Source organism: Poecilia mexicana, unplaced genomic scaffold, assembly GCF_051168715.1.
Source record: "Poecilia mexicana isolate PSO_F unplaced genomic scaffold, ASM5116871v1 scaffold_6, whole genome shotgun sequence".
NCBI lineage: Eukaryota > Metazoa > Chordata > Actinopteri > Cyprinodontiformes > Poeciliidae > Poecilia > Poecilia mexicana.
The window spans coordinates 22,225,882-22,240,462 of record NW_028263375.1 but is presented as its reverse complement, the minus strand read 5'-3'; the positions used below and the strand labels follow the sequence as shown (position 1 = coordinate 22,240,462).

General features: G+C 39.5%; 2 protein-coding genes across 3 annotated transcripts in view; one reads left to right on the top strand and one right to left on the bottom strand.

Moving 5' to 3' along the window:
• Positions 1-20: 20 nt before the first annotated feature.
• Positions 21-8,134, bottom strand: LOC106903666 (uncharacterized). Of its 2 annotated transcripts, none has more exons than XM_014967625.2 (3): positions 7,499-8,134; positions 4,281-4,906; positions 21-3,370 (listed from the first exon to the last, which is right to left on the bottom strand). In XM_014967625.2, the coding sequence occupies exons 2-3, from the start codon at positions 4,809-4,811 to the stop codon at positions 2,783-2,785; spliced, it is 1,119 nt and encodes a 372-aa protein (XP_014823111.1). In that variant the 5' UTR covers positions 4,812-4,906; positions 7,499-8,134; the 3' UTR covers positions 21-2,782. The 2 variants fall into 2 exon arrangements, with proteins under 2 accessions (XP_014823111.1, XP_014823112.1); XM_014967626.2 differs by lacking the exon at positions 7,499-8,134 and adding an exon at positions 5,142-7,484.
• Positions 8,135-9,790: 1,656 nt separating this feature from the next.
• chka (choline kinase alpha) overlaps positions 9,791-14,581 on the top strand; it is a 28,825-nt gene continuing 24,034 nt past the window's right edge. Inside the window, exons 1-2 of the mRNA XM_014967617.2 lie at positions 9,791-10,311; positions 11,842-11,950. Of these exons, the coding sequence (XP_014823103.1) occupies positions 10,076-10,311; positions 11,842-11,950 (345 nt within the window). The 5' untranslated portion in view covers positions 9,791-10,075. The remainder of the gene's footprint in view (positions 10,312-11,841; positions 11,951-14,581) is intronic.

The following is a 14,581-nucleotide window of genomic DNA, read 5'->3' as shown; positions in this document are numbered from 1 at the left end:
AACAACAAAAAAAAAAACCCTGAAAGGCCAGTCTTTTTATTCTTAAAAACAAGTGGACCAGATTTTACAGCATCTGTGCAAATGTCAGCGCCTCCTGCTCATGTGAAGGACAAATGAATTCTCGGAAATGGAAAAAGGCTTGTCAGTCATATCATTCTGCAAATTTGAAGTGACAGTGGTGTGCTTAACTGGGAAAGAAACCTGACCACAACAGAGCAAAAATGAAAAACGTCAAGCTGCTCTCACACACATTAAATACCCAAAAGCCCACTGTGTTGCACAACGCAGTAAACACAGAAATCTTCACGACCAAGTCTTTGAAAATGGGGACATCTGCTGACCGGGGGTAAAACTGCGGCTCAAACCGATCGGATTTCTCTGCAAAGAGTCTCGAAAAGCTGGAATGTGACGCGTCGCCCTCTTCCTGAATGAAACTTTCCAAGAAGACAACAGAAATGTGCAAAATGTCTGCAAAATCAAGAGCTGCGGGAGTTCTTCACTCAAACACCATCAAAACAAATACTTTAAAAACGCTGCTGGCTCCCTTTGCTGGAGGAGGAACGGCACAAACAAAACAAACTGTAAAGGAGCACCAGCAATTTTTGAACAATGTGGTCCAGCACTGGAATTAAGTCTCATTTTGCATTCCTGGCCGGCTGTGATTGGAATTACACCAGCTTAACAGCAAAAAGTTTAAAGTATTCAGCAGCAGAGTCAGGGAGCAAAAACACACAAACAGGTCTCAGCTCATTTTCAGACTGAAGCTGCTCTGAGGCTTTAGTTAAAAAGCTCATTTCAACGCATCTTACAGCAATTTTCAGTCCTAAATATTTACTGCATATTTAACTTTCACCTCATCTTTTTTCGTGCAAACTTCTCTAATGCTTCTCCATCACGTCTCTGAAGACAAATATAACCGTATTTAATTTAACCAATCAAACATTAATTTGATAGCACAGGACATGTCATGTTTCAACGTTTAGATGGCTTAGTCTGGAGAAACTGGCAGAAGAAAGGCAAAATATTTTGGAGAATTGTTAGATACTGTATATTTTTTTTAAGAAAAAGTAGCAAAACTTAAGTTTTTAATAAAAAAAAACAAAAAAAAAAAAACAACCTTTTTTAATATTTAAATTCATCTGCTTTTCTTCCTGAAATATTACGAGGTTATTCTAACTGGGATGAGTTCTGTTCTAAAAATGTCAACACTGGATAAGACCACACTAAATACAATTTGATGAAGCACAATTTGTGGTAAATTTTCTTTATTTTATTTTATTGTAGAAATTTAAACGTTAAAAGTGGACATTTTGGGGGGAATCTAAACCTGATCTTGAAGAACCTAGAGGCCAAATGAACAGCTCAGCAGCCTTTCTTAGTTCAAAGTAGTGAATCTATTAGGACCTTCTCTGCAAATTAAAAATAATCAAAATTAACATAGCGGTGCAGGATGAAACGGCCGCTCACCTGCCGTTTGTTTCATATTGCCATGGCAACCCAGAAGAAGGCTGTTTTCTATTTGTCTAAACATTTACTTTTTTTGACAACTATCCTATGTTCAGGTACATCAAATGTTTGTAACATGTTTCCTAGAAGGTTTATGGGTTTGTCGAGTTTAAATAATTAGCTTAAAACACATAACAGTGCTCCTGAAGCAGGACTGCAAGTAAAATAAGCCAAACAGAAACATTCTGCAACTGGTTTTTACTAGCAAACACAGTAACGTTAGTATATACAAAGTTAAGCTTTGTGTGCTATGATACTGCGAAAAAGAGCACAGGATTATATTATGTTTACGGAACTTTATGCTTGTATTATTGTATTGCATTGTATTGTATTTTTATATAGTTTTCAAGGTGGTTTGTGTTTCTACAGTGGAATATAAAAGAATGCGAATGAAGCAAGGATATTTGAGACCAGTTCAGTTACAAAGGATGCCATCTAAATATAGATACGTATAAAAATCACAGATAATTTAAAAACAGTTGTTTTTTAGTATTAAAGGAATAAAACTAAAGTTTGGAAAAAAAAATGTCCATGCTCCATTTTCTGTTTTTAAGCTTCGTTAAAAATTGGGACTGAAACTTTTTTGACTGCAAAAAAAATTGTTAAAATAACATTTATTATAAAATTTTGATATTTTCCCCCTTAATTTGTGACTGTAATCCTGCGGAAACGCCATCACAGCAGTGGAGATTACAACCTAAATAACTAAGACAATCATATTATTACTGATGATTATCATCTTTACCATATTTTCATAAATATTCAGCTGAATTCAAAGTTCATGCATTAATGCACAAAGTTTAATCTTGGATGAAAAAAAAAATCCTGAAAATATTTTGCCTTTATTCTTCACTGTTCTTTTCCTTGACAACAACAGGTTTTAAAAAGTTTCCAGCTAAATAATGGCGACATTATTCTTCATTCAGTCCTGATCCACGTACTTGTGGCTCTGCTCATTTCCAAGCCAGTGCAGCAGCAGAGCCCGATCAGGAAGAAGCACCGTTGCCTTTTGCAGATTATCGAACAAATGATTACAAACCCGCTGTGCATCATTGCCTCAATCCTGCGTGTTTTTTTTAACACAAAGAGCAGATTCCAGTTTAGGATCTGGGAGGATCCTGTGGTCACATCCTATTTTTCATCTGCAGCAACGAACGACTTCTGTGTCCTGTGGCAGAATCGGTTTGTTGGAATAAGAGCAACAATGTGGGGAGTAAAAGCAGTGTTTTACTTTGGCTGGAATTTACAATACACAGACGGATCTTCAGTCAGCTGACTACCACAGCCAGCTGTCTAGATGCTGCACACAGTAGCAGGACTGTTCCAGGATGGCGGTCAGCTCCCCGTAGCTCTTCTCCCTCCACGTAGGAAGGAGCCTCTCATTGTTCAGGGCCTGAAGCTTTGGCGTCCCCTGCTGGAGGACATGGTACAGACAAGGCCACCTGCTCTGGATCCGGAGCCTTGTCCTACGATCCAGCGTGATACCTCGCACTATCTTCTTAGCTCGGAGTTCTCTCAGGGCCGGCAGCTTCAGGCAGGAGAAGACCAAACCGCGGCTGGGCGAGACGTCCAGGAACTCCAGAGACTCGGACTCCAACGAGTATGAGATCCCCAGGTTCCTCAGTGGCACCAGGATGTGCAAAGTCAACGACTTTAGGTTGGGCAGAGATTTGGTAAGCGTCTGGAGCGTGGAGGGGGTCACCAGTTTGAAGACCCAGAAGTACTTGAGCTCGAGGGTCCGTAGCTGCTGGAACCGGGTGAGCAGGGACACAGACAGATCCGACCAGTCAAAATGTAAACGCATCTTGGAGATTCGCGGGCAGCTGTGGGTGAGTTTGCCGAGCAGCTCCTGAAAGCTGGTCACCTGCCAAACCAAAGAAAAGAAGAAAGTTCCTGCTATAAGCTGAGACTGCTGGAGAACATAACAGCCACCGTTTACCAGGTGCCAGTTTCTCCTGCTGCTCTCCATTTATGGATTATTTGATGCCATCATCTTTCTAGCCTCTCCTGGTTCTTTCGATAGAAGGTACACCTAGTCTAGAGCCTTTATGTTCAGCTGTGTCTGTATCTTTATCCCAACGATGGAGGTATTGCAACAACTAACTTTGTGAACTGTTCCTTTTATGAAGACAGTACCCCTGGTCCACTGCTCCTAAGTTTAATTATGTCTGTCTTCTTTGACGGATCACCTGATGGAGCCACTCCACTCCTAGAGCTGGACAATATGGCTGAAAAACGTATCATAATATAAGCATTCCTCATCAGTCAATGTCAATAATTGAGGATATTGATAATGATTGATAGGTTTTTTGTTTTGAATGTCTGAAATACTGCCAAACTGGTGGAATAACCCTTCACGTGTTATCTAGTTTTCACTTCAAGTTGAAAACTGGCATGGTGGTGAAACCTGAAACTGCTGCTGCACAAGTTACTCAACAAGCTGTTGCTAGGTAACCAAAGAGTGAGCTAGTTGTTGCCACCAATCTTGCTTAGCTCGCTGTGAGAGGTTGACCAGATAAAAGTATTTTCTCTACTTACATGTCCCAGAATGCTGTGCGGTTCTGGATCGGAGTTCAGTGAATATTCTGCATATTGAATATTGACTATTCTATCAGATGTATTATGTATTGATATTGATCACATGTCTATCATGATATATAGTTATTGATAACGATCAGTTCTACTTTAGCTGTGTCGTCTTCTTATAGCTGTATCTCCCATAGAAAGCACGCCTATCCTGCGGTTAGCCACTGAAGAATAATACTGTTAATTACCTGGTCCATCTTGGTTATGCTGTCCTGGTGTGAACTGGAGCTGGAGTGCACCCTTAGGTCCAGTGGCTCAAAGAGGGTAAAGGTCCAGTTGAGGTCCAGATGGCTGAGGTCTCTGCAGTGGACGTTATCCAGAAGGTGACTCAGCAGTTCGCTCCACTTGTTGCAGCGGTCTCCCAGGTCGAAGCTGGCCTTTAGCGTGAGCAGGCTGGCCCGCCGGGAGATCAGATGGTGGGTGTAGTGGTGGACCCAGGACTTCCATCGCTCAAACTCCCGGTTGGAAACAAGCAGCCCCTCCTGGCCCAGATGGAAGGCGCCGCGCCGAGAGTAGTCTGCAACCCGCCACAGTTTCCACGACCGGACCAGGCAACTCCAGCTCAGGCAAACCAGCGCGCAGCTGCATTTGTCCACCTCGTTCAGGAAGGACAAGACGTGCAGCTGGCACTCCACCGGCAGCGAGTTAAAGGGGAAGAAGTCGTCCACGGCTTTCCGCCTGCTGCTCACTGGGACGAGGAGTTTTTTCTGTGGCGACATCTTCGACGGATGATTAAAGGCTTGTGTTTACTGGTGGAGGTCAGAATCTCCACCAGAAGGTCCTGTGTTCTGGCTTTGCCATAAATATTTCTGCCCTGAAAGATGATAAAGACAGGAGAGTTTATTTTAACTACGTTGTAGGAGTGGCAAATATTTCAGCTTCTAATTCCTATTATAACACATGATGAAATTGGTGACCATGACCATCTCTGAAGTAAACACTACAAATAAGCAAGAGCATGACGACAACATGAAACGGAAAACAAACGCATATTAATAAAGCCAATTTTTTTGTTTCTTTGATTAGAAAGAAACTAAATATATACTTACGTCTGAAAAGAGGACCTCGGATCAATAAACAACATTCCCGTCATGTTCTCCTTTTTCACAATCCTACCAAGGCTGTGTTAATCCCTGCACCTTTTCCTTCCACTGAATGTTTCAACAATGTGGTTGTTCACAACACACGTGATCAGTCAGCTTCTTGAAGCTGTAAACATTTGTGGCCTACAATCCCTGTGGGTGCCGGTGTAATTTACGGTGGGTGGGAACACTGCCAAATCCCTAATGATTTTCTAAGGGATACACAGTGGTGAAAGTAGGGGGGTACGGCCTAAAAGATTTAGCGGGGGTACGCAGTACCTGCAAGAGAGTGGAGCGGCTGTCTGCTGTAAAAAAAACAGTGGGTTCACTGTGCAGCCGTGAGTGCGCCCACTAATCAGCTGTGACTGATTAGTTTTTCAAGAACAATCCAATCCAAAACACGACTTAATCAGTTAATAAATAGCTTCCCCCCGCCCCCCATTTCATATTGTTTCTGAACTGTTCTTTGTTAGAGCAGGGCTGCAACACGTCGATCGTGGAAGGTTTTGAGTCGATCTCGGCATTAGGTGACAAACTGAACGCCGCCAGGACGCTGAGACCAGCACGTCCTCATCTGACTCCTTATCAAAACCTTCATAACTTTATTAAAGAACAACAAAAAGTCAACAAAACATGTGCAAATTAATGACCCAACAAAAATAATAATCTCAGTGATTACTGTTTCAACAAGGTGTTGCGCAATTCTGTGCGTTTCGGTTCCATGCCAAAATAACGAGCAGAGCAGGAGCTTAAAATTAACTAATCAACCACCGCTGTGTTCAGGGAGCGCTTATTAATGATCGGAAAATAAATATCAAGCCTGGAAACCTGATATCGTAACGGACCGAATGTTTTAAACGTAATCTGTACTCGGCTCGAGGAGGCAATATTCAGGTACATTCTGACTTTTCATAAGCTGTAGGCCATAATTCTTGATATTACAAGAAATACCAGAAATAAATGTGTGAAATACATTACTGTGGAAAATGAATCTATTTGAGTTTTACTTTAAGGACACAATTGCTCAAATAAAATTGTTGGAATTGTATTCTACTTTACTCAGATGCACATGTTTTCATTGTACTGTTGTAAGATTTTAACATTATTATTGCTTTTGGTTTTCCATTCTTTTGGCAGTGGAGAAGGGATTTACTGTGGTTCTGATTTACAGCTGGCAGTGAAAGTCCTGAAGAGAAAAAACAGTTACTAGATTTACACCAGTTTTGTTCCACACTTCGCTACAGATCGTCTTTGCAGCGTTTCTAGAGAGACGTACATTATTTTACCCTTTTTTTTAACGTCTGCATTCATTCGACTTGATGTTGCTTTTCCACACACAGTTATACAAGTGTTTTTACGGGCATGCACTGACAGTGTTCTGGCTCGCGTAGCGTTCACTTGGTCTCTGATGTCATAAATACCCAACCAAATACCCCAAATACTCTGAAGCTCCAAAGAAGAAAACCTTCTTCTAAACTGCCAGGTAAGCCAAAAATAAATGGATTTATAGTTGGGCAACATTAAATGTTGAAACAGATTTTCTCCTTGCAGCGTTCTGAAAAGCTAAGCCTCTTACATCTGTGGCTTATCTCTCTATGTTTCACTGGTCATACAAAGCAAGACTAGTTTTATTTTTAAATTGCTATTATTACACAAGGCAAGTAAAGAGATTTACAGATTGTTTGGTAAGTTTCTCGTATATTATAGCAGACCACTTCCACTTAAAAGTCGGAATACTTCAAAATGGACCTTTATTATCTTTTAATTAATTCAGCAAATGTCCAGGTAAGAAGAGCCTGGGGGCTGTAAATTGTTGAGCATAAAGCAGAATTCATTCTTCTTACACATTTTTTTTTTTTACATTTTCTAATTTCATACTATTGGAAGTTTACTTTTTTTCTGGGAATTTCTGGACACATGCCTACGTTAAAATATTTGCTGTGAAATTCTGGAAAATACATGTATACTATAGTTGATATTTACACTCTAAAGGCTACAAATAATAATACGGAAGTGCCGCAATAGCTGCCCTGCCACGATTTGAGCTCGGCCCTGCTGGACTTCTTTACGTTCCCAATATGAATGTGATTTAAAACCGCATTTAACATCCACGCGTTCACATATCAAGCATTTGGATTTACAGCGTAGCTTCTTGAAACATTAAGGCTAGTCACCTCAGCTCGGTTATTCACATCCTCACCTTCTAGTTTCTGTAAGAATACCTGGTACACTCTGATAAAGTTCAAACGTTTGCACAATAAACGCTACATGCAGATTGTATGGATGCATATTGCACAAACAGTAGGTTTAAATAAATGCGTTACCTTCAGCTGGAAGAGGAGAGGCTCCGAGTTATACTCGGTTTTAAAGCTAACATGCTAGCAGACAAAGACTTTCAAATTCAAAACAAATAAAAAACTAAAGTCGAGATTTTATAGTATTAACTTCAAACCCGAATGAGTAAGTAACTATTAAGACACCAATAAAAAAAAATACGAAAAATAAAATATTTCAAAAAATTCAGAATAACTAGGCCGGCTAGTTAGCTTCACAGCAGCTGAGTTCTGTTGTTGTTGTTGTAGATGAAGGCGTCATCAACACGTTCTGTCAAAGGAACTCTGGTGCGCTTGTTTTAGACATTGGAGCTGCGCAGAGGACCGGAGCTTAGGAAGAAAACGAGAAAAAAAAATCTAAATGTCGAGCCTTACAAAATTTGCAAAGAAACCAAACTCTGAAACTAAAATGCCCTTTAGTAGAAAACATTAAAGATAAAGAAGACGTACGAAGCTGACTAAGTGAAAAAAACAAAACAAACAACAACAACAACAACAAAAAGACAATCCTGTGAGAACTAAAAGCACGGGCTCCCCCTGGTGGAGAAAGGAAGTCAGTGATTAACGCTTTTGTGTTAATTTCTGTGTTGGGGTTTGCAAAACTTTCTTTTTGAATTTCGAATCAAGACCACTTTTCTAAAAAGTACAAGTGCATTTAAAAATAAGTGATAATGGAAAAGTTAGTTTATGACAGTTTATTATAGTCTTTAGTAGACTATAATTAGTTTTCTGTTCAGTTTAAGAGCCAATATGCAAACAAATCTTCTACTATCCATCTATCCATCCCTCCATCCACCTATCCATCCATCCATTATTGTACATCCTTATACCTAGTCAGGACGGGAGAGGTGCTGCTGGTGCCTAATATTTGAACCTGTATTTATTCGTTAAAAATGAAGAAAATATTATGAATCATTGAAATCCTAAAATTAAAACTCACACTACCTTGATGGGTGTTAACATCTGACGGAAAATGTATGTTTGTGACTAACTCTTAAAAGGTGCACTGCTTTTCTTTCTTTTTGAATTTTGACAGCTGGTAAACGGAGGTACTTTACGTCTAAATATTATTGGCAAAACTGAAATGTAACAATGTCCTCTTAAAGTTGTAAGCTAACATGCTTCCATATAGTTTAAATTTACAACTGTGCATAGAATGCATGCTGTTGACGAAAAATTAAGCTTTAGAGAGAGCACTTTCTATTCTGTGACAACTGTGGAAGTAAGTAAATAAAACCTGAAATTCCCTGCGTTCAGTGCTTCTTTGGTTATCACGTTGTGGTTTTCTGCTTCCCTGTGTTGCGGGAATTATGAACCTTACCCTACCGGATGGTTTTGATGATGCTGGAGGGTTTGTTGGGTTGGGGTGGCTTTTCCTGCTACGTGAGAAACGAGACAGGAATGCGACACGTGTTTGCGTTGCATTGAGAGACTCATTGAAAATATCAGAGAATAGAGAGTGCTGCACTGAGTCCACATAACAGGTTTAAAGCGTTTTTTTCTTCTTCTTGTTTTGGTATCTGAATAATTAGAAGTATTTCATATTGTATGAGAAATCAAGAAATATGAACAAGAAATCCAATTACGTTTTGTTTAAAAAATTATATATATAAAAAGTTACATTAATGAAATGAACTAAGGTTGTTGGTTGGCTCTGGCTGTTAATTTCTACTTGAAGATTTACATTTTTAGATACGCTTTGAATGGCCTACAAGTTTCCTTTCAGTGGATAATTTGGTTGTTCACGGAAAGCCTATTAGAAATGTCTTCTAAAAGTCTTTAGTGAAGATTCTCAGCCTTTGTCATCTACCCCAAAGCTATACTGAGAAATTAGATAAACCAGCTCACTGAAGTTATATTTTTTCAAAATATGCACATTGTTATTTTTAGTATTTAATTATTGATTTTCATTAATTAACAAATGTTTGTACGGACATATAAAGCATTTTGAGTGACACTGTGAACCTGGATAGATGCTAAAAGTTTACACTCCATCTGCATATTTGTTGGTATCAGGGAAAAATACATAAAAATTAATTGTTTTATTTTTTTCATCAAGTGATTTAACATTTTTTTGTGTGACTTTATCTGTATTATTATTATTATTATTATTATTATTATTATTATTATTATTATTAGGATAATTGAAGGAAACATTCCACTAATTTTTCTACATGTCCCATACTCTTTGAATGCATCGCCAGATTTGTTGTGGTTCTGATCAAACCAATCAGAGAGCGGAACGGGCGGGTCCTTTTTCTCCCTCCATGTCCCGCCCCTCTCTCTGATAGTCTGCGCATCTCTCATCCTCGTTTCAGTCTCTGCGATTTAAGGCTCAGCTTCGTCGTTTATTTCTGACATTTGCGTTCTTAAATTTTTTTTAAAATCGACACTACAACAAACAGTAATATCGAATAATAAAAATAGAGCTTTGCTTTTCATGAACATTTCGTGAAATAGCCGAATTAAATCCACCTGCGACACAATCCAAAACGTGGAGACTGCGGTTTTTTTTTTTTTTTTCTTAATCTTTCTTGCTTCTTGATAGAAATAAATAAATAAACAAACATGAAAACCAAATTTATCAACGGGGTTTCGTCTTCCCCTTCTATGTCGCTGGGCCTTCTGGTGACTGCGAATGCTCTGCATGTCCAGCCCGACACCCAGGAGGACTCCAGGGAGCTTGTCCGCCCCGAACAGCCGGACCTGGAGACCCGTCGCAAGGCTTATTTATGGTGCAGGGAGTTTCTGCACGGAGCCTGGAAAGGACTGGCGGAGGAGGACTTCGAGATCACCATCATAAGGTTACAATGCGTTCACTCTGCATGTGTAATAGGCGTGATAGCGGCCAGCGTTTCTGTTGATCTATTGTGTGAAAAGATGAAGTCAGACTCAAACCAATAGTAATGAGTCAGAACAGCCATGCGATGTGGTGATGCTAAGCTTCTCAATTTATTGAAAATGACTGAATGCATCTGGTTAATTTAGTAAAATGAATCATTATAATTTGTCCTTCCAGATTTCCTTTAAATACTGTGTTATTTTTGTATTTTGTATGTTCTAACATAGGTTAAGAACAGCAACGTCCTATATTTGCTGGCTGAATTTTTGTTGGAGTGGAAGGTTTATTTTATTTTTCATTCTCATAGCGTTGAGCAGGTTTTGGTGGAGTACAGAAAAGCTGCATGCCGAAATCTCGGTCCTACCACACAACACTGTTTAATGTCAAGCTAAATCGAAAAAGAATGCCCCATTTGAAAGTACCGGATGTGACGTTTAGGTCATTTTTTTTGAAAGGTTATGCTGCTGTAAATTGTAAATTTCAGGTGTTTAATTCAGTAAAACTAGTCATTCAGTAATCCTTATTTAACCTCAAATGTGCTTTTAGATGTTGCTATTGAGAGATGAGTTTTTCAATTTATTCTAAGAAGGGTTGAATGGCAAAGTTTGGATGGAAACGGGTAGCTATAAATTCTGCAAAAAATTAAGCTTAAATGTTTGATTTAAATCTAAAAGCAATACCTGATTTAGAGGCTTTAAGATGAACATTTCTGGCAGTTTCCTGTTAAACTGATTCAGATGTTGACTTAAGGATTCCTAATTGAATAAAACTGATCATCTTTATTTTCACCAGAAGATGAAGCGCTACATATGCTTAAGGCACTTGGTTCTTGATCAGTGGTCTCCTTTTTACTGTTTATTCACAAGAAGTTCACTCACAGCAACCTAATACTGTTTTTTTTTATTTTTTATTTTTTTAGAAATGTTATCTAAATCTTTAATTTGAAGCCATATTAGGCCACATTTGCAGACTTGGAGACAGATATTTACTCCAAACAGACATTTAGAGAGAAACAGGAGTAATTTAGTTATTTTTCTTTAGTTAGGGTCCAAATTCAATATTTATGCTCCTTTTGGAAGTTTCAGACGTCAATCTTGAGCTATTTTTGGGGGGAAATCGATAAAGATTTTCCTCTCTGTTTTGTCTACAGCTTCAAACAGGTCTTGACTTGCTGAGCTAGAGTTGCAAATTTATACTTAAGTTGAAGTAGTGCCAGCGCAGACTTCTGTCTTCTCTAGACTTCTGTCTTCACTACATCCTGATAAAACAAGTTGCTGCTCTCCTTCCGTCTCACACAGGAAATGTGTGGGTTTCTGTTCTGGATATTATAAATAGATCTGCTGCAGCTCAGAAGCTAATACTGTTTGAACTGGTCACATTAAACATAAGCAGGAGCTTCATCAAAACCTGAAGAAAACATGGACATTGATCACTATGAAGCACTATCACACTCATTGCATGTCTGTTTTTTTTTTTTTTTTTTTCTCTCCAGAGGTGGTCTGAGCAACAAGCTCTTTCTGTGCAGCCTCCCCGACTCCCTAGGCTCGGTCGGGGACGAGCCGAGGAGCGTCCTGCTGCGCCTCTATGGGGCCATCCTGCAGGTGGGAGTTGTTTCAGTCTATCAACCATAAGCCAAAAAGTAGGTCAGACTCTTCATCAGGATGTAAAACTAAGAAAGTAGTTCCCTGTCAGTGTGTTTAGTTTTTGTTGTTGTTTTTTTTTTCTACACACAATTAAGAACCGAAATGTAGAATACATACCTAAATCCTCTTTGAAGTAAAACCGTCAAACTGTTTGCCGTTATCTCAGAGATGACTCATGTAACAGGGGTCAGTGTGATGTGTCAGTACCACCTTCAAAGGTTGCTGTTGTGTGTGCGCCTGTAGTTCATATGCTTGTGTTAGAGTATGCATACATGTGTAGTAGTTATGCCTTCACGTGTGTGTGCGTGTGTGCGTGCGCGTTAGCCATTGTTGTACATAGTGATGTACCCCCATGGCTGTACATGCATGTGTTCTTTGCCGTAGGCTTCCCAAAGGAGCGTGCCTTGGGCACTCTTGTTCCCAGGTGAACCCACCAAAAAACACGGTACAGTATGAGATCTCTGAAATCTCAGCCTAATATAAAGATGTAACACACACTCATGTAGCACCAGGAAGACACAGAGTGGAGAGAAAACAAAAAGCTGCAAGCTGTATATCTTCCCCCGCCCCCCGCGCTCTAAATCCCTGGCTTGTGATTTCTACTTTTGAAGATGTCAGCTTAATTTTTGTAAGTAGGGGACAGAGTGGAGGTCTTGGCAATGCCTGCACGTCAGCAGATCCCTCAGCTAAAGAGAGAACGATCTGGCTTCCAAATGCGTAACACCTTGTGCGATTTACAGTCACTGGAAAAATAAAGCTATGAAGTATGAACAGTGATGGCATAGTTACTTTGAAAAGGTAACTTTAATCGGATTACTGATTATTCTTGAAAAAGTAACTTGGTTAGATTACTGATTACTTGAGTTGGAAAGTAACAAAGTTACATTAAAAGTAACTTTTTTTAGTTACTTTCAGCAGCTGCTAACAACAACGCTCTGCCACCAGTGAAAATTACATTGATCTCTGCCAATACTTAATTGCAAGTTATTTTATAATGGTAACATCAACAATGTGTCTCCACTTATAAGGTTGAACTGAAGGGGAGATTGTTTAATGGTTACAACAGTACAAAAAAAAACTTTAGTAATTTTTGCGTGTTTTTGTGTGTTCCAGTATTTTCTGGAAAACTATAAATAGGATTTTAGACCCCCACTCTCCCACACCCCCCACCCCAGCCTCGAGGTTCTGGGTATACAGCCCTGTGTTTGCTGTCGGAGCGCAGCGCTACTTCTGCTGCTCCACAACTCGGATGTCCCGCTGCACACATTTGTGACGCTTATGTTAATATTAATAATTATAATGGCGTTTAGTTGCACAAGTTTACGGACACGTTCATTGCGCCTTTCATATTGGTCTCGATGTTTGCAGTTTTCTGGAGCGCAACGCAAAGCTCAACGAAATTCAGAGGTAATATATTAATTTGCCACGAACAAAGACACAGCGGGACGGATGATCCAGGAAATGATGGACAGGGAGAGGAAATAAAATTAAATTACAAAAGAAAATGGTCACGCAAAGTGATTTCGATAAGTAGCCGTAGTCTGACTACTGGATTTGAAATAGCAACGCATTAGATTACTCGTTACTTAAACAAAGTGGCCTGCATTCACAGAGTATGAATACAGTCACGTGAAAAATGAAAGGCCAACACAAAATCCAGGTGGGGCAATTTTTCACTGCAATCAATTGAACCAGTCTTCTTCCCTGGTTAAAGCTTTTGCTCTCCGACAGATTATCTCAGACTTCCCTCTACAATAATTTGACTAATAGAGGAGCTCATTGTTAGGACACCTACTGCAAGCTGCCCTGCTCCTGTGACTCCAACTCAAGCCCAAATAATCATCTCTCCTCCTCCGAGCATGAGAGTTAGCATGAGTTGTTTCAGGACAGTTAGATTTCATTTCCTTTTCTCCAAAGATGGTGCCGTGAAGTATCTCCAACACGTCTCGTCTGTCTCAAAGACATTGATCCCAAGGCAAACTTTGCTAACTTGAGTGCTAAAGCTTTTGTCCAAACAAGCCATACTTGTTTTATTAGCTTTAACATTTAACTTGCTGGCTGAGGCCTGGAAAGCCTGCAAAAATCGTTTGCAATTTTTCTGAGCTTTGCACAGCGTGGCCTTGAGGTGCAAAGGGTGGCATTTGCTTGTATATTCACTTAAAGGAAGATTGGCCACCATCTTAAATGGTTTTCAATAGGGCTGCCCAATATTGGTAAAAAAAATTAAATTGCAATATCTAGTATTCCAACGATGCTTTTTAAAATCATCATCACCCTCTTATAAGCTGTAACCTCTCAGTCACTAAGATCTAGATCAGATATGAGAGTGAAAGTTCATCCACTAAGGTACATTAGTTATTAGTAAACAGAGTTTTAATATAATGTTACCTGAAATATCATAGCAAAGTCAAATATTGCAGTTCATTGCAGCTGTAATAATGCATGCATTGAAACTGCAAGCAACTGTCGGCTGATGGATTTCAAACTGATAAAACTCCTGTTTTTATGGAGCGGTCACTCTTGTCATTCAGTCCAGTTAGTCAGCATCACCTCTTTGCTCCTATGAAAGCAAAAAGGGTGCACTTAGTT

Excerpts from the sequence above, each read along its gene's own strand:
- LOC106903666 (XM_014967625.2), bottom strand. The coding sequence starts at position 4,811 with ATGTCGCCACAGAAAAAACTCCTCGTCCCAGTGAGCAGCAGGCGGAAA. Across the intron at positions 3,371-4,280 it reads GCATAACCAAGATGGACCAG|GTGACCAGCTTTCAGGAGCT; the intron begins GTAATTAACAGT and ends TTGGTTTGGCAG.